Raw genomic sequence first — 16,895 nt, forward strand, 5'->3', positions numbered from 1 at the left:
TCACTTTTGGAATAGAACGACTAAGTTCATTATACCTACGTACCTTCGAGTCTTTTATTTCTTGCATTGATTTGTATCAGTTATATCAGTTATGGGGTCGAAGCCCTCTAGTTACAGTGGTACAAGCATTGGCGCGTTCGCCTACTGATCTCTACCTTCTGAGTTTCCTCTATAGTGCCTGTCTTCCACAGTACTAGGTATCGTATCGTACTCTGACGGTCTATCTACTGCTAGTAGTACCTCATCATGATATCCGCTCTTGAGCCATCATGAGAGGGTTGCGCACTTTATGCGTAATATTCCACCCACACCTTACTCCTTGAATCCTTCGCGCCGGGACTGCGCCCTTTGACAAGTTCCATCTAATAAAAACAAAAACATAAATCTAGCTCTAGCAGCCATTGCTCTGTGCGGGTATATATATGAAACACCAATTCGTACCTATAAATCTTTTGCCTGGTCGACCCCCGGTAAATAACACCACAAAAATGACGTTGAGAAGAAGAACAAAAAGGGGACTCATATGAGCTGGAGAAAGTTCTGTGAAAGCCTATTTAGGTTGATACAAGCCTGCAGTGTGGATATGATGCAAGGCATGAGTTGGTTGGAGGCATCATTCAGCCCCGGGTGCGACTGCGAGAATCTAGCACCTAGTAGGAGTAGGATAGGTGTCAATGGATGTGTCTGTATGATGAGATTAGTCGTTTGTCTTCTTTCTTTCTTCCTTCCTTTCTTTCTTTTGGGCATGGAAAATCGGCGCGATGGCCGCACACTGTTCGCCGTCACTCAGGGGGCTTGTCTTACCTGAAAGTGCTGGTCAAGTGCGACAACCAGGTGAGGTATATCAGCCACAGCATCCAGTGCTTGCTGCTGATACTCGCCATGGAGAGCCTTAGTCAGCTGTGTTGCTTGTGCTTTGTTGCCCAACGGCTTGGTTTCGATAAAGTCGTGAAGCATAAGCACACAGATTTGTGATGCCAGAGCAGTAAAGGTAAGCACAGGGTCCAAGTGTCCTACTGAGGCATGTACTCGCTGCATCGTGATACGCTGTGTCAGTAGCGCATTGATATATCGGTGTCGGTGGCAGAAGTCGACAGTGGTATCGCGAGTTCTGGCTAGAGGTCTCTGTTTATGATCTAGGACGAGTCCACAGATGTGTGCCACGATAACGGTTTCTGTAAAGGAAGACAAGTCATCGTCCGGCCGCTCCAGGTCGCCATCGCGGACCAGATCCGTGATAAAGCTCGTCTTCTTAGGACGACCACTAGCAAAGTTTACTTCGGGGGCTGGTAGGAGGGTACGGATCTGGCAACAAGTCAATACATTGATACTCAGAAAGATGGAGTGGGGTATACTAACCATCCGATCGTCGAAGAACATGTGCAACCCATCGATCATACTTGTAAACCGATCAATTGTATAAGCGAGCCAGAATGTCCGCCTCCTGGTTTCAACCTCAATCCAGTCATCTTGGACTTGTGCTGAGGGGCTAAGCTGTGCCGCATATTGATCCTGGGCCTGCGTAGTGGGGGTGCTTTGGTTTACATCCAGTTCATACAACCTCAACATCTGGATCAAACGAAAAGCGGTTCCAGCGGACATCATCCATCGGTGGTAGTCTTCACACGTCAACTCATACATCGCAAGCAAGAGCCACGCTTGGGCCTGCTCGATGGATACTTGGTGGCAAGGTTCCTCTGACTCGATTGTATGCAGAAGCTGTTTTGTCTCTTTGTATAATTGTCGTACGGCAACTTGGAACTGACTGGAGAGTGATGACGCGAATGTCCACATGGCATACTGTAGGCAAGTCTGTTGCATGCTCTTATTCGGCTGTTTGGACCAGGAACGATAGCGATGTGCTTGCACTATAGGGGCAAACATGTAGGCCCGGTCAAAATAGAGTTGGTCACTATAGGAAATGTTAACATTACTGGTCTGCAAATTAGCCGTCAGGGTCCAAAACCTACAGGTCATTGTGCATCATAGGAGTGATTTGAAGTCCAACTCCCATTGAAAACGGAGCTGGCTCCTGACTATAGTCTAATGATGGGAATTCCGGACTTGGAAACGAGCTCTCGATACATTCCCATGGCGCTGGTTGCATGATGGGAAATTGGACATCTAACGGCGGCGTCCATAGCTGAATATCACCTAGTGTTATAGGGGTAGAAGTGGATGTGCTCTGAACTTCGATGGTATCGACGCTGCCGCCATTGTCGTTATCGGAGTTGATTTCTTCATGAGAAGGCGAACGAGTCCTTGTCTCCGTCGTCGATGCCTCTTGTTCGTTCAACCGGGCTTGTAGGTCCTCTACCATAGCAGGACTTTCCATCAGCCCAAATTCCAGAGGTGGAAGGTAGAAAGATTGATAGGGGGATTTACCTATCTTGTTCTGTAGCGTCTTGAGGTATCCCTTCTTTGGCCCTCTGCGTGGGCAGTTGTCTCTCACAACGCATGTTTTCCCAGAAGTAGCACAAGACATGCATTGTGGTATTCCCCTATCGCATCTTATCCTTTTTCGTCGGCACTCTTCGCACTTATCACTTTAATGTCAGCGTCACAACTTTTCCGACCCTCGATCTAGAGTCTACGACGGGGACAGCATCACCACCTACCGCTATTCTCATCTGTGGTCGCCATGTCTGCGCCGCCATGTCTACATCGGTCATCATTCGATTCTAGTTTTCGACGTAACACAATCAGCTAACTCCTGAACGACTAGGATGCCAAGATGCAAACGACGACAATATATATAGGCCATGTAGGTAGTGAAGCCGGGCTCAGTTCCTTTAATGGTTCCTTTAAACCTGTAGCTGAGGGTGTTAGACCCTCTTACCGCATATCACGTAGCACGACATGGCCAACCAATCTGCTTGCTCGTTGACAATCAGCGGGCATCCTGGTTCCGTATAACCTTCGATGAATCCCTTCACATAAGGGGAGCTGATTAGACCCACTTATCCGTCACAGAAACATATGATCCTGCTGGATCTCGCCTGTACCAGGCATCAGCCACATGGGAGACCATGGGAGACACGAGGCGCTATCTTGATCGAGTGCGTGGAGGTTCCACGCGTCAGGATTCCGCTGATTCCGCCCACCCTGAGGATTTAACGTACCGCGTTATCTCACTAACCTTGGTGTGACAAGTATGTTTGCCTAAACAGTCACTCACTCTAAGCTTAGAATAGGTAAGTGCATAAGAAATAATAGGCTGTTATTTACATACACTGCCCGAGTATAGTCTTCGACGTTCATTGTACGAAATATCTACCAGTAAAATCTCGATATCTTCATAACTAGGATAGCTTTCTAGAACTCGACTAAACGCATAGCCTAGGTAAGTTGGTAAGATACTGATGAGGTAGGAATATACGCCAAGATAATATTGAAGACTTAAAAGGTGGTTGGCTGATGGGTCTATAGCGGGATTGTGTTGTGTAAGGCGGACTTGAAAGGTTCTAGGTTAGCTAAGAAGGATTTAGTTGATTATACGAGGAGATGAAGGAAAGCTTAATTAGGTAGTTGGTAAAGCTAAGGCTGCAGGGCTGCAGGGCTGGAGAGCTTGTGCGAGAAGCTATGGCTAGGTGCCTACTTAGCAACGACCTTGGTAGAGTACGTAAGTAGGTAGGTAAGGGGGTGGTGATTAATCAACATGCAGACGGAATCCCCATGGAATAATGGAATCCACTACATTTGACAAATGATGTAACCTCGGGATAATGACAAATAATGTAACCCAAAGAAAAATAAAATAAAAGTGGCTAATTTGGGTATGTAGCAGCATTGTAGCTGGAGGTATTACATTATATTCGTATATGATAGAATTCTGCATAGCCCGTTCAAAGGGGGGATTTTACTGGCCCCCCTTTAGTAGTGGTTATAGACTAGTTATCTACTACATGTAGGTACCTGTCTAGGGTAGGTATAGACCATGTATTAGGTACCTAAGTTAGGAAGTTATAAAGCCTTTCGGTGTGTAACCAGGCGCAAAGGATTATATAAGTCTTCCGCTTTGAAGAGACAACTTACATAGGTATGTAGGACTACCGACTGGAGATATCGGGTTTAAAACTTGACTTCTAAATAATCCACTACCTACTTAAGCATGGAGGTAACCTTGAGAATCACACTATGTCTAGGTACGGGCTGCCTTAGGTAGTTAGAAGAGCTTGGCTACGACTCTACCCGCAGATCCAGTTGCGGCTCTGCCAACAACTCTTCCAATGGCCTTGGCTTCTGTTGCACATGTTCAAGAACAGCCTAGGCAATGTTTCATCGACTCAGAACATCGAAGATTTGCAGGCAGTTGGCTTCATGCATTTGAATATGTCAAATGTTCAAAAATAGCATCATACTACGTCGTATGTGATCATAGGTGCGAAGGTCGCGGCCCTCAGTATGGAGAATTTGGTCCTGGAGGTATAGAAATTATGGAAACTTCTTTAGAAGATGGATTGGATTGCAGTCCTAGTCATCCCACACCATGCTTTTGGCTGTGATCTTCGTATATTAGCTGGAAAAAGCTTACCAGTGAGAATTGAGGATGCCTAGGTACGCAAGTGAGGATTTGATGCTTAGCAATAAGGGCGATGCCCCCAGGTACTAAGGTACCAAAGGCAGGTAGGTAAGATTGAGCGAGGCATGTGTAAAATAGTGTTGATCATACAGTGAAATACTGTGACGTCTAATTCATCTGATTGGCTGAAATTTATTATACCAAACATTAGCTCGCATAAGACCCGCTTAATCTGGCGCTATTTTGTTACTAGGTAGCTTGGAGGATTCACTTTGAAAGTTGATCAGAACATAATACAGGCACATAATACAGGTACAATACATAATACTATGCCCACCTAGTAGCGGCATATTGGGGCCTAGACCCCGGCTTCGGCGTCTTATATAGTGGGGGTAATGGAATTTAACACCGACTCCATTTGACTAAAACTAGCGCAACGGAACAGGCAAATACACACAATTACCGTATCTAGTAAGAATACGGTTAGTGGCAAACGGGAGGTTCGGCGTGGGTATGGCCCGTCCCCCCGTCTGTCATGGCACATACTTACGGCGTAGTATGTAGGTTAGGCTGGTTAGCAGCTAACCTAGTGTACAATACAATACCTCATACAATACACAATACAATGCTATTACATACATACCTACATGGGCTGCATGGGTATGTGATATATAGAAGATTGGGGTGTGTGCCTTAAATTCCTTCAGGACGACGTAGTAAGCAAGACTGAGTTCGCGTAAATACAGCCAATGTTCTCTTAGCACGTTTTTTAGCCGTGAGTGTGAGATCTTCAGAGTCCAGACCCAACATTTACCTTACACCATCTAAATGATCTGAACGGCGTATTACATTTGGTAATTTTGAAAGGATGAGGAGTCCCATGGCTGTTAACTTACTTACATGACTTAGGCTGCCTTATAATAAGACGATTTAAAATAGACAAAGAGATAAGTCCAAGAAAATGCAGATTGCAGAATGCGGATCACGCAATGCGGGTAGACGAGCACCATTATATCGTGCCGGTGCCGAGCTTACATATTTTCCCTCTCGCCCGCAGATGGTTCCAATTTCTTTGTATCATTGCCTAAAGTCAGCTGAGAACCCTGAAGGTAATATATAAGCAAGCTGAAAGACTTCCAAGTGGCTCAGCCGTCTCCGAGCCACAATCGGATATCGATCCTCGGATCGGGCCTACCGTTAACAACCCATATTATATTACCTGTTCCGGTTGTCGTCGTATCTTAACACCGAGGGATTTCGAACTCCGAGTATATATACACATGTTTTACATGCTGAACTTTTTTAAGGTAAGCGGCATGTTTCCCCATAAAGGGCACCACCAAGATTACATACATAGGGAAGCATGTATAGTAACTCAACTTCACCATCATAGTCCTTAAGTTTCAAGAGATCGTGCCATGTCCGCGAAAGACCCAAGGTAGGCTATGTCAAATGTTCTCTGTAATATATAATGACAACTAGTTGACAACTAGTTAACCATATTTTAGAAAGGTTTCGATCCGGCTCCCCTCGGTGCCGGAGCCATCGACCCAGCGGTACACCAATCGAATCTCAAACACATTTGATCCGGACAGCGTAGAATCCCTCGCAGATTGGAGACGGAAGACCACAACGCAATGGGACTTTGGCTCAGAACTTGATCTCTTGGGAGAAAATGCCAATAACCAAAGCCGCCCTCGTGGTGGTCGGTATGAAGATCGCTTCACCTTTCTGGATAACTCGTCGGAGGAGGACGTGACTACGAGCGGGATAGCGAAAGCGGGGGCTACATATCCACCACACGAGTCAGACTTCTCAGACGTCGACCTCCCGAACACAGACGGACATGAGCCACCGAGGGAGAGTGACGAAGCAGCATTGCCGCCCGAGGTCTACCCGGGCATGGGCTTGCCGCTATGGCGCGAAGTCGCTTTCATCGCCGTCATCTGCCTGTCCATGTTCACGACGCAACTCGGCCTGGGGCAAGTACTACTCCTACTCCCCAGCATCGGGCGCACCTTCGGCATCTCGAACCCCGGCGACCTGAGCTGGCTCGTGGCCGGCTACAGTCTGACGGTCGGGACCTTCATCCTCGTCTCGGGGCGGCTGGGCGACATCTACGGCTACAAGCGCATGCTGTGCATCGGGTACGCGTGGTTCGCGGTGTGGACCATGATCTCGGGTCTCAGCATCTACGACACGAAGAACGGCTACGTCATGTTTGTGTTCGCGCGCGTGCTCTCTGGCATCGGCCCCGCCATCACGATGCCCAACGGCCTCGCCATCTTCGGCGCCGCCTACCCTGACGGCATGCGCAAGGCCATGGCGTTTGCGCTCTTTGGTGCCTGCGCGCCCTCGGGCTCCATCGTAGGCGCGACGTTCTCCGCGCTGTTCGACCTCGTGTGGTGGCCGTGGACCTTCTTCTCCTTCGCCATCGTGCTAGTCGTCTTGGCCGTGCTCGTCATCGTCCTCGTCCCGGTGATTCCGCGCACCCGCGCCCCGCCGGCCACGTGGAGAGAGTTGCTTCAGGCCGTTGACCTGCTCGGTGGCGTCGTGGGCGTCACGTCGCTTGTCCTCATCAACTTTGCGTGGAACCAGGCCGTGGTGGTCGGCTGGAGACAGGATCGCGACTACGTGTATATCTGTCTTTTGCTCGGCATGATCTTACTCCCGGTCTTTTTCGTCATCGAGACCAAAGTTGCCGTCGAGCCCCTCATCCCTTTCTCGGCCCTATCTAGCGACGTCGGCTTTGTCATGGCATGCATAGCCTGCGGTTGGGGCTGTTTCGGTATTTGGCTCTTCTATCTGCTTCAGTTTTATACGAATCTACGACACGGCAGTCCCCTTCAGATCTCGGCATGGTTCAGCCCCATTCCAGCATCAGGCTTCGCCGCTTCTATCACTACGGGTATTATCCTAGGGAAAGTACGGTCAAGTATTGTTATGGTCATGTCCATGACCTTTTTCCTGGTTGGGGTGATTCTTATAGCTGTAGCCCCGGTGGACCAAACCTACTGGGCCCAGACTTTCGTCTGCAGTCTCATCATACCGTGGGGTATGGATATGTCATTCCCGGCCGGGACCATCATTATGTCGGCGTCTCTCCCTAAGAAACATCAAGGTGTGGCCGCAAGTCTGATCAACACTGTGGTCAATTACAGCGTCTCACTTGGCCTTGGCTTCGCCGGCACCGTCGAGTTGCAAGTCGACCACGGCGGGCTCACAGAGCAGGACGACTTACTCAGAGGCTACAGAGGAGCGTTATACTTGGGAATTGGACTGGCAGCACTCGGCCTTGCCATCAGCCTCGTTTTTGCTTTCAAGCAGGGGCGGCGTGAGTCGGAAAGTAAACGGAAGAGAAGATCGGCAAGCATAAAGCTGCCAGATAAGTGATCTTAAGCCTTAAGGAATGAGAATGAGGGAAAGCTATCTACATCTTCCTAGCGAAAAGATAAAAGCACAGCAAACAACTAATAACAAGCACGCACTTGTTTTCCAAATCGCCACTTTAAAGAATATATCTCAATAAAAATTATTAAAATTGAGCAACGAGATGTCCTTGTCGCCGACCAGCCAGTGGGACCTCCTAGTACTGTACTACTGTGACACCTCAAGCAAGGCACAAGACTGTGTATATATAAACAATATAGCATTAACATATCGGGTCAGAGGTTGGTTGAAATTATTTATGCAATGGACGGCGTTAAAAAATGGCGGGAAGGCAAATGTGCCCCTGGAAACTGGAGGGAGAGGCAAGGGTTACGTTCCCGTACCTAACCTAGGTACCTAATCAATAAATTCAGATATTTACAGACTGGGGGATAAGCTTTTGGGATTACATACATGTAATATGCACGACATTATGGTGACACTTTGCTCGGACTGGGGAGGTATACCTACTAAGTATATGTATGACGCCGTGATACGCCAACACGTCACCATTTTCTAATATACACCTACTTATCCCCTAAATGCAGTTACCTACTAGGTACAGAGACTTCACATCAATAGGTGTACTATCCAAGAACATATTGAACTTCATTGCTTTACCTACCTAATACATCCCTTAGATATCTATGCTCTTGCCCAATTGCACAATATAATCTTCTTCTCACCACACTCTCGAAATGATACCTGCAAGATCTTTAGGGCGCGCCGGCTTGCCTAGAATAGCCCGGTCATCAAAGGGTCCAAGAATCTATCAAAAACGCTTCCAGTCCTCTTCCACGTCCTCTCCTTCAAGCAGTAATGCAAACATCAACAGCTCTCATTTCGCAGCCGGTGTCGCGGGTGGAGTTGCTACCGGGGCTGTGTTATACGCAGTATACCTTCTTTCCCCCGCTGGGAAGACGTCTAGGACAGTGAACAAGACAGTGAAGGAGGTCAACAAGAAGTACAAAGAGGCCGCTGAGAAGCTGCAAGAGAAGACACCGGATACCGATCAGACCATCAAATACATGAAGGATTTCTGCTATTCCTACGTAGCATGGATTCCTGGAGGTCGCCAATACGTCGACGCTACGTTCAAGGACATCGATAAGATTCGCGAAAACCACCGAGATGAAGTCGACAATATTATAAAGGATGCCTACCAACAGTTTCAGAAGCTGTCAAAATCGGGTTTGAGTCTGGAGACAGGGTCAAAGGCATTGGATGTACTGGGCGACTTGTCAACGAAAATAGGGAATCTCGCCGCCGGCGCACTCTCGGATATCCTAGACAATCACCCCGAGTTGAAACAAAAGTTCGGGGGCAGCATCGACCAGCTAAATCAGATGGGCGAGCAGTATGGACCCGAAGCGAAGAAGCAAGTCGAAGAGACGTGGGACCAGGTCAAGGGGATAATCTCTGGTGGGCTCAGCGCGGACAACTTTGAAAAAGCACGGAAGCTTATTCAGGAGAAGGTCGAGCAAGTCAAGAAGCTGGGTGATGAGGCTTGGAAGAAGGGAATGGAGCAGGCGAAACCTTACCTTGACAAGAACCCCAAGGTCAAGGAGCTGGTCGAAAACAACGCAAGCGCATTGAAGCAAGGTGACGCGAAGGCATTATTCGATACAGTCAAACGTGCGGTAGAGTCAGGAGACGCAAGTGAGATCGAAGATTACGTTAAGAAAGCTGTCGACAAGACCAAGTCCAAGGGCTCGCAGTTATCCAATGGTACTGGCCTGGAATATTATTTCGACATGATACCTCAGGGTAGCGAGATCCTTCCCAAGTTGAAGCAGCTTAAGGAGGTAGCTGATAAGCGTACGGGGGAAGGTGAACAGTTGGTCAAGGACACATTGTCTGAGATCAAGCAGGTGCTGGAGAAGAAGTCGCAGAAAGCCCAAGAGATTCTCGACAAGGCCAAGAAAGAGGCAAAGTAATCCACAATAATAAAAACCTCTATTATCACCATCGCTATGTCTGTGTAGGTAATTGTCATTATCCTCATCCTGGAAGCCGTCATGATGGATGCTTTAATTGATGTAAGCAATAGATGAACAAGGAACATTGAAGTTTAACTAACAAAAGAATTATAAATCAAAGGCAGCTGAGCTACTCTGTAACTACTAGGTACATAGTTATGTAAGACGGAAATCAACTGGTTCCTGTTCCGTCTAATACTTCATACATACCCCAACTTTTTTAAATGACGTATTAAATGATCTCCGTTTTCCCCGCTCGGATCTGATCTCCACATTCAATGCTGATACCCCATATCCGAACTTTTCTACCTATCCCTTAATAAAGCCGTGATGCCTACTCCTTCCCCGAACTAAAACCCAGCGAGCACATGGTAAGAAACATTGCACACTACTACATGTCAATATAGAGGTAGGTACATATGATACTTAGTACTTGTACGAAAGTTAATATTATTTCCAAATACTGAGTAGAAAGAGCGTTTGAGCGTTTGAGAGAAGGAAAAGGGGGCATGAAAGACCAAGGTTAGTTAGAGCAATCGAGCACCTAGATCCATGGATCCATGCCTACATATGTAAAGCTCCGTCTAACCCACATGTGCACTATCATAGCAAGTACTACTATGTATGAATCTAGGTATATACCCTAGTACCGTACCATTCATTCAAGTTTTTTTTTTCTTTGAACCCAGCCACCAAAGATGGAGATCTACACATCACTTACCCAAGTCCCTCTCGAACTGCCGGGTTGCTGTTTGCAAACTAAACCGAGGACATATATAATGCGGTGTCCGGCCTGATGTCACCCACAACTGTTCGAGATGCCGGACAGCATCCAGCCGGAACAAGCGATAGGAAATTCAAGATGATTTCTTTTTCATTTGCTTTCATTTTTCTCATAACAGGTGTCCTAGTTCGGGCCTTCAGCAGCTCGCCTTCATCCAGCTACCAGTCATTGGCGAAGCGCGAAGTCCCTGAGCAGGCCCAAGTCATTGACGCGAAGTCCTTCAATGTCTTGCCCACGGTTCTCCCCGTGACAGTAGCTAATGGCTCTTCGGTATAACCCCAATCTCACAATCGCTTTTATCAGCCACCTGCATATATGATCTTATGTCCTCCAAGTACCAGTAAAAAACTAACATTATATCAGTATTTCTTCATACCACCTGGACAAACCTTGGACACGTTAACAGAGAAGCCTTTCCACGTATATCATGACAGCTTTTACGACGTGATAGGGTCTAATCCCACTCTGACGCTCATCGCCAGTGGTGGGGAAGACCTTTTGTTTCATGAAGCTGCTGTCTGGTATGCTAGCAGACGATGGACATACCCACCATGAGTGTGATAATTCTTCTAACACGTTCAAATGTTAGGTATCCACCCACCGACGAAATGTTCTTCGTGCAAAATGCAGGTGCGGCGTCGGCGGGGACGGGCTTGAACAAGTCCAATATCATTATGAAGATTGCGCTGCCCGAAGCCATGGCTGTTTCGAGCCAGCGCAATGCCACGGGATCCGTAAACGTCCAGACCGTTGACGCGCCAGCAATTCGCAACTCAAATGGTAAACCCTACCTACCTACTTGAAACCTACCTAAATTCAATAGGATGCTTACGAACCTACTCTAGGCGCGACAAACTACAGGGGACAGCTCGTTTTCACGGCCGAGGGACAGGGCCCAAACTTGCCTTCACAGTTGGTGGTGATGAACCCGCAAGAGCCGTATAATACCACGAGTAAGTCATCCGGAGCTGAAAACTACGAACATAAAAAAAACTTACTAATACTTGATGATAAGTACTATTGAACAACTACTTTGGGCGCCAGTTCAGTTCCCTGAATGATGTAGCCGTCAACCCTCGCAACCAAGACGTCTACTTTACCGATAGTCTGTACGGATATTTACAAAACTTCCGACCTTACCCAGGAGTCATTCCTCAGGTATATCGATATAACGACGAAGCCGGTGCAGTCACCGCAGTTGCAGATGGGTTTGGTCTTGTCAATGGTAAAGTGTTATGCCCACTACCTACTTAAGCTCTTGTGTTTTGACTAGACTTGACACGTTTCTAACGCATTTCTGTTGATCAGGAATAACCTTCTCGCCAGATGGTGCATACGCGTATGTCACTGATACGGGGGCAAATCGCGGCGTCTGGGGATGGAACTTCACCTACCCGGCAAGCATGTATGCATCTATGATCCACATGAGAATTTATGGGTAATGACTCACAACCTATACCTAGTTACCGCTTCAACGTTCAAGACGACGGGACATGGGAGAACCGTAAACTCTTTGCTTATGTTGATAATGGTGTTCCAGATGGTATGTAGACTCAAAAGCCCCCCCTTCTTGAAAAATGTCAGGGCTGATTTCTGATGCTTCATCGTGCAGGCGTTCATTGTGATACCAACGGAAACGTCTACTCAGGCTGCGGTGACGGCGTGCAAGTATGGAACCCATCTGGCACCCTAATTGGGAAAATCTTCCTCGGTAAGACTTGTGCCAACTTCAATTTCGCCGGGGATGGTCGGATGGTGATTCTTGCGGAGGACGATCTCTACTACGCGACTGTCAATGCTTCAGGGGGTAGCTATATTGAAGAGAAGTGACCCCGGAACAACTTGTCACTAATAAAATAGGTAGCTAGCAGTTGGGTTAGTTAGGTACCTAGAAATATCTTAGGGTTGACTTACGAAATAGATACCTCTGGCCGTTAAGTAGGTGCTCTTAATGTCTGTAGATCACAGCACCGTATTTGAAGCACGAGTATGTAGCTCGGAAGAACTAGTGCCAGTATGGGCAACTCCGCACTCCAACGGATGACGGACACCCGACTCCCCATTCCATGACTCCTCACTACTACTATATACAATAAGTAGTTACCCGCTTAACCCCGCAACCCTTTTTCGTCCTCTCTTTTGTACGTGGGGGGTGGACACCTCAAGGGGGGGTGTTTCCTCGAAATATCCTAAAAGAAACCGAAGTGATCGGATCTACAGTTGACGAAATAAAATCCTTGAACTTACCTGCCTACAGACCCAAGTATCTTCCTACCATCCTACCATCCTACTGAGAACCTTGTGTTTAATTCGTGTCGTATACCTAAGCAGTTCATTAATCCATCCTTCCACTCCAACCCTCCCAAAGGCAACCATGGCACCAACCCCCACCAAAACCATCATCATCACTGGCGCCGGCGGCTTCATCGGCCCCCTCCTCGCCTCCCGGCTACTCTCCGACCCATCCTACCGGATAATCCTCACCGACCTGCGCAACGCCGCCGTACCGCCAGGCGTGGCGTACCCAGAGAACGCGACAGTGCTCGAGGGCGACATCAGCTCCCCCGAATTCGTCACCTCGCTCCTCCGCGCCGCCGGCACGCCACTCTCCGCCGTCTTCGTCTTCCACGGCATCATGTCGGCCGGGTCCGAGGCGGACTGGGACCTCTCGCTGCGCGTGAACGTCGACAGCGTGCGGGAGCTGGTGCTTGCGCTGCGGAGGGAGTACCCCGCCCCCAGCAATGGCCCGGTCCGCGTGATCTACGCAAGCTCCCAAGCGGTATACGGCCAGCCCCTCCCCGCATCCGGCATCGTAACCGACTCCGTGACGCCAACGCCGGAGGGGACGTACGGGTCGCACAAGCTGATGACGGAGATCCTGCTCAACGACATGCACCGTCGTGGTTTCCTGGACGTGTTCAGCCTGCGGTTCCCGACGATCTCGGTGCGTCCGGGGCGGCCGACGAACGCGGCGTCCTCGTTCCTGTCGGGGATGATCCGCGAGCCCATGCACGGCGAGCCGTGCGTCGTACCCCTGCGCGACCGCAGCTTCCGCTCCTTCCTGTGCTCGCCCGCGACGCTGCTCGAGAACCTCGTGCGCGTGCTGCACATGCCGAGCGACCGGCTGCCGCGCCATGTGCGGCACATCAACTTCCCCGGCGTATCGGCGTCGATCCAGGAGCTGCTGGACGCGCTGGCGAAGCACGGGGGCGAGGATCGGTTGAAGTTTGTTAGCGAGGAGACGGATCCGAATCTGGAGAGGATATTGAGGAGCTGGGCGCCGGAGATGGACACGAGTACGTCGCTGAGGCTGGGGCTTGTCAAGGATGAGAGCCCGGATGCGCTGGTGAAGCAATATGTTGATTCTTTGAAGTCGTCGTGATTTTTCTCTTAAGGCTTGTTTACCTAGTAGGTAAGTACCTATGGATGGGTATGGGTGTTACTAGATAATAAGTACCTAAGGTAGGTCGGTAGGTAGTTGATTTTATAGGCAGGGTTTGCTAGGTACTTATGCCAAATCTTCTAATAGGATTCCCTCTACATGCTAGAGAGGTGCGTACGACAATCATGTAGTTAAACGGAGTTTACATTTGGTTGTCCATGCATGGCTATAGCGTCTTAATTGTTAGAGACCTATTAAGTCAAATTCATGGTGTAAAATTACCTACCTACCTATGTAATTATGTATTTTGAAGCCCCTTTTAATTCTCCACCAAGCTCTACCAAGACCTACCTGGATCTACCCGAATCTCGACCTACCTAAGGGGACTGGTCCTGGCCCTGGCCCTCGTCGAAATAGTCTTCGTATTGCCTAGGTGCACTGTCCCATTGAGATCGATCGTCCATAGATGGAGTTGTTCGTTCAATGGCTTCGTAGTCGTGGTGATCTGAAATATACTGACTAGAATCACCTTCTAATAGCTCTTCCTCCTCCAGCGCGTCTTGCTCTTCGTTTGCCGCTCCCAGAGAGTCATCAACAACTTCCTGGGCGGAATTATACGGCTGGTTCATAAACGAAGCCATCGCCTGACTAGTTACCTCGTCAGGTTCAACACACTTCCATTGAACATCTATCCCGCGTTCGGCTAGGCTTTTGACCATTCTGATGAAGGTCACGGTCTGATACCGACGTTCTTCTGTAACTGGCCACCGGGCTATAGTGATCCCTAGTCCATTCCTTTCCACGTAAGCCCTGTGCTTATGGCTGTACTTCATACTATTCGCCATAAGTAAAAAGTTAAGAAGCTCTGGGCGAAGAGGGGCAATAACGATAAGTCGAAAACGCCAGGCTTGGCCGGCAAAATATTCGCTATTGGTGTAAACGACAGGTTCAACTAGCCTCTTCCGAAGCGGGATTATCCGGTGCTCCACATCGCGAAGAAGCATTATCAAGGTTGCTATCAATGCATTATCCAGATTCCAGCCTGCTGTGCCGTAGTCAGTATTCGGCGCACATTCGTAAGAAATATTCATGTCGCTGTTATGGCCATACACGAACGTTGAGGTACAGGCAATACGCTCCGATTTCCGCAAAAACTGCCAAGGAAACACTACGATCTTCAGATATCGCTGTCCATCCGGACCAATATGCGACGGATGAGACGCGTACATTCCGGGTCCGCCTCCTGCCAGGTATGAAAGTTGACAGTGAGGGCAGTAAAAAAAAGTACGATGGAAGTCTTTGCCACCAACTTGCAAATGCGCAGTATGTCGATACTTGATTCTGTCCTCGGGACTCAAGCCGTCTTGAAAACCTAAGCGGGAAATATTGCGAATACTTAGATGATTTCCTTCAAACAGCGGCGCGACGCTGTGAGCAGATTCGGGACAGGGAATCGGAGCCTCAATAGGAGCCAGGCCCCCGGCCTTCGAGTTGATACTGTGAAGGCATATTAAGCAAGTTAAGAGGCCATGATCTCTACAGTGCAATTCGATAGAAGAGGGATTTGCGTACTCCATGTTCGTTTCCCTGCCTGGAGAAAGTGTGGATGATAGTTGATCCTGTGTATGTAGGTAAGATTATGTTGTACAATTCCCGAGCAGGGAGAACTGACCTTGATATTGGATAGTGAAAAAGAAGAGTATTGTTGAAAGAGCTTTGTACGCTTTTGTATCCATCTGAGCGACTGCTTATGGTAGGCTACCATCTAGGTGAGAGGGAACAATGGTCTTGTTTTTGATACAATTCTGTCACATTTTACAGACAATACCCTTTGTTCTTCAACGGGGTTGAGGTGTTAGGTGCTTTCTGTGCCAGTCTTCAAAAATGCTTCCTATACACCTAACACAGGAATTTCCATGCCCTTTTTTCGTTTCCTTTTGATTATGGCTACACCCCTGATGGTCACGAGCAATATTGGGCGTGATCGGGGCTGCCATGGTGCTACGCCGTAGCATATGTATGTGGAAGTACTTATGTGGGAGTGAAAATTTAGACCATGAGACATACCTAGCATGAATTTTCAGCTCCATTGTCACGGGTGGTTTGGCTTGATTGTAGGAAAATGTATGCCTTCAATGATACTAGGTATGTAGGCCGCGGTAGGCGCAGGCTTGAAAACGGTTGACGATCGATAATATGTAATAAGGAATGTTAGGGGAATGTTAAGGTTGATGCCTCCTCGGCGCAGAAATTGTGTTACATACATGCGAGAGTACTGCGAGTACTTATTGCTCGATGAGATCACATAACTCCTTCAACATTTCAGATAGCGGATAGCACAAGCGTCATAATTTGCGGGATAGCTGGGATTCAGCAGCACAAGTGATCGCTTATCTTCAGGGGGGTTCCCTGACATTAAGGCACAAGCTAAGCCTGAAACGAATATAACTTGAAGTGTTTATACACTTTACGCCATTCGGGTCAATTTCAGCCAATCAAAACCTTATCACTTCTCTTCTTATCCTTTCTTATCTCTGTTAGCGGTGACACCGAGAAGTGGATTTGGCTTCTGTTTACGACTAGCCTTATCCACCTAGTACGGTACCGCGATGGGAATCTCATGAGTGTGGGGATCCTTGATCCTTGATATGTAGCTGGTGTAGGCAACTGGAAGTACAACTTGTGTTGAAGAGTAGGCGAAAATAGGTGCATGTATGAGGAAGTCTACTATAGTACATGTAGGCTTATACTTCCAAGGTTACCTACATATCATGTACTTACCCTAGTAGTACTACTATG

General features: G+C 48.1%; 6 protein-coding genes across 6 annotated transcripts; 4 read left to right on the plus strand and 2 right to left on the minus strand.

The window, feature by feature from the left end:
• Positions 1-43: 43 nt before the first annotated feature.
• Positions 44-2,872, minus strand: GGS25DRAFT_493280 (putative Zn(II)2Cys6 transcription factor). Its single transcript, XM_049261241.1, has 6 exons — positions 2,619-2,872; positions 2,386-2,539; positions 1,971-2,313; positions 1,360-1,912; positions 805-1,305; positions 44-684 (listed from the first exon to the last, which is right to left on the minus strand). Exons 1-6 carry the CDS (start codon positions 2,673-2,675, stop codon positions 520-522), a joined length of 1,773 nt encoding a protein of 590 aa, XP_049115211.1. The 5' UTR covers positions 2,676-2,872; the 3' UTR covers positions 44-519.
• Positions 2,873-6,021: 3,149 nt separating this feature from the next.
• On the plus strand, positions 6,022-7,995 carry GGS25DRAFT_306848 (major facilitator superfamily domain-containing protein). Its single transcript, XM_049257697.1, has one exon. It carries the CDS (start codon positions 6,425-6,427, stop codon positions 7,913-7,915), a length of 1,491 nt encoding a protein of 496 aa, XP_049115212.1. The 5' UTR covers positions 6,022-6,424; the 3' UTR covers positions 7,916-7,995.
• A 485-nt stretch (positions 7,996-8,480) lies between these two features.
• Positions 8,481-10,143, plus strand: GGS25DRAFT_306837 (uncharacterized protein). The gene has a single exon (XM_049257696.1). The coding sequence runs from the start codon at positions 8,650-8,652 to the stop codon at positions 9,886-9,888; it is 1,239 nt and encodes a 412-aa protein (XP_049115213.1). The 5' UTR covers positions 8,481-8,649; the 3' UTR covers positions 9,889-10,143.
• Positions 10,144-10,146: 3 nt separating this feature from the next.
• On the plus strand, positions 10,147-12,652 carry GGS25DRAFT_493302 (calcium-dependent phosphotriesterase). The gene is made up of 9 exons (XM_049261242.1): positions 10,147-10,452; positions 10,540-10,984; positions 11,078-11,235; positions 11,304-11,494; positions 11,560-11,667; positions 11,730-11,939; positions 12,023-12,119; positions 12,178-12,257; positions 12,327-12,652. Exons 2-9 carry the CDS (start codon positions 10,727-10,729, stop codon positions 12,542-12,544), a joined length of 1,320 nt encoding a protein of 439 aa, XP_049115214.1. The 5' UTR covers positions 10,147-10,452; positions 10,540-10,726; the 3' UTR covers positions 12,545-12,652.
• Positions 12,653-12,662: 10 nt separating this feature from the next.
• Positions 12,663-14,285, plus strand: GGS25DRAFT_307206 (NAD(P)-binding protein). The gene is made up of 2 exons (XM_049257698.1): positions 12,663-12,977; positions 13,043-14,285. The coding sequence occupies exon 2, from the start codon at positions 13,089-13,091 to the stop codon at positions 14,094-14,096; it is 1,008 nt and encodes a 335-aa protein (XP_049115215.1). The 5' UTR covers positions 12,663-12,977; positions 13,043-13,088; the 3' UTR covers positions 14,097-14,285.
• Positions 14,286-14,344: 59 nt separating this feature from the next.
• Positions 14,345-16,383, minus strand: GGS25DRAFT_493312 (uncharacterized protein). The gene is made up of 2 exons (XM_049261243.1): positions 15,769-16,383; positions 14,345-15,715 (listed from the first exon to the last, which is right to left on the minus strand). Exons 1-2 carry the CDS (start codon positions 15,859-15,861, stop codon positions 14,474-14,476), a joined length of 1,335 nt encoding a protein of 444 aa, XP_049115216.1. The 5' UTR covers positions 15,862-16,383; the 3' UTR covers positions 14,345-14,473.
• Positions 16,384-16,895: the final 512 nt, after the last annotated feature.

Source organism: Hypoxylon fragiforme, assembly GCF_022984875.1.
Source record: "Hypoxylon fragiforme strain CBS 206.31 chromosome Unknown GGS25scaffold_6, whole genome shotgun sequence".
Classification (NCBI taxonomy): Eukaryota; Fungi; Ascomycota; class Sordariomycetes; order Xylariales; family Hypoxylaceae; genus Hypoxylon; species Hypoxylon fragiforme.

Excerpts from the sequence above, each read along its gene's own strand:
- GGS25DRAFT_307206 (XM_049257698.1), top strand. The coding sequence starts at position 13,089 with ATGGCACCAACCCCCACCAAAACCATCATCATCACTGGCGCCGGCGGC.
- GGS25DRAFT_493280 (XM_049261241.1), bottom strand. The coding sequence starts at position 2,675 with ATGATGACCGATGTAGACATGGCGGCGCAGACATGGCGACCACAGATG. Across the intron at positions 1,306-1,359 it reads TGTTCTTCGACGATCGGATG|ATCCGTACCCTCCTACCAGC; the intron begins GTTAGTATACCC and ends ACTTGTTGCCAG. Across the intron at positions 685-804 it reads CACTTGACCAGCACTTTCAG|ACACATCCATTGACACCTAT; the intron begins GTAAGACAAGCC and ends CTCATCATACAG.
- GGS25DRAFT_493312 (XM_049261243.1), bottom strand. The coding sequence starts at position 15,861 with ATGGTAGCCTACCATAAGCAGTCGCTCAGATGGATACAAAAGCGTACA. Across the intron at positions 15,716-15,768 it reads TTTCACTATCCAATATCAAG|GATCAACTATCATCCACACT; the intron begins GTCAGTTCTCCC and ends CTACATACACAG.
- GGS25DRAFT_306848 (XM_049257697.1), top strand. The coding sequence starts at position 6,425 with ATGGGCTTGCCGCTATGGCGCGAAGTCGCTTTCATCGCCGTCATCTGC.
- GGS25DRAFT_493302 (XM_049261242.1), top strand. The coding sequence starts at position 10,727 with ATGTCACCCACAACTGTTCGAGATGCCGGACAGCATCCAGCCGGAACA. Across the intron at positions 11,940-12,022 it reads TGGGTTTGGTCTTGTCAATG|GAATAACCTTCTCGCCAGAT; the intron begins GTAAAGTGTTAT and ends TCTGTTGATCAG. Across the intron at positions 12,258-12,326 it reads TGATAATGGTGTTCCAGATG|GCGTTCATTGTGATACCAAC; the intron begins GTATGTAGACTC and ends TTCATCGTGCAG.
- GGS25DRAFT_306837 (XM_049257696.1), top strand. The coding sequence starts at position 8,650 with ATGATACCTGCAAGATCTTTAGGGCGCGCCGGCTTGCCTAGAATAGCC.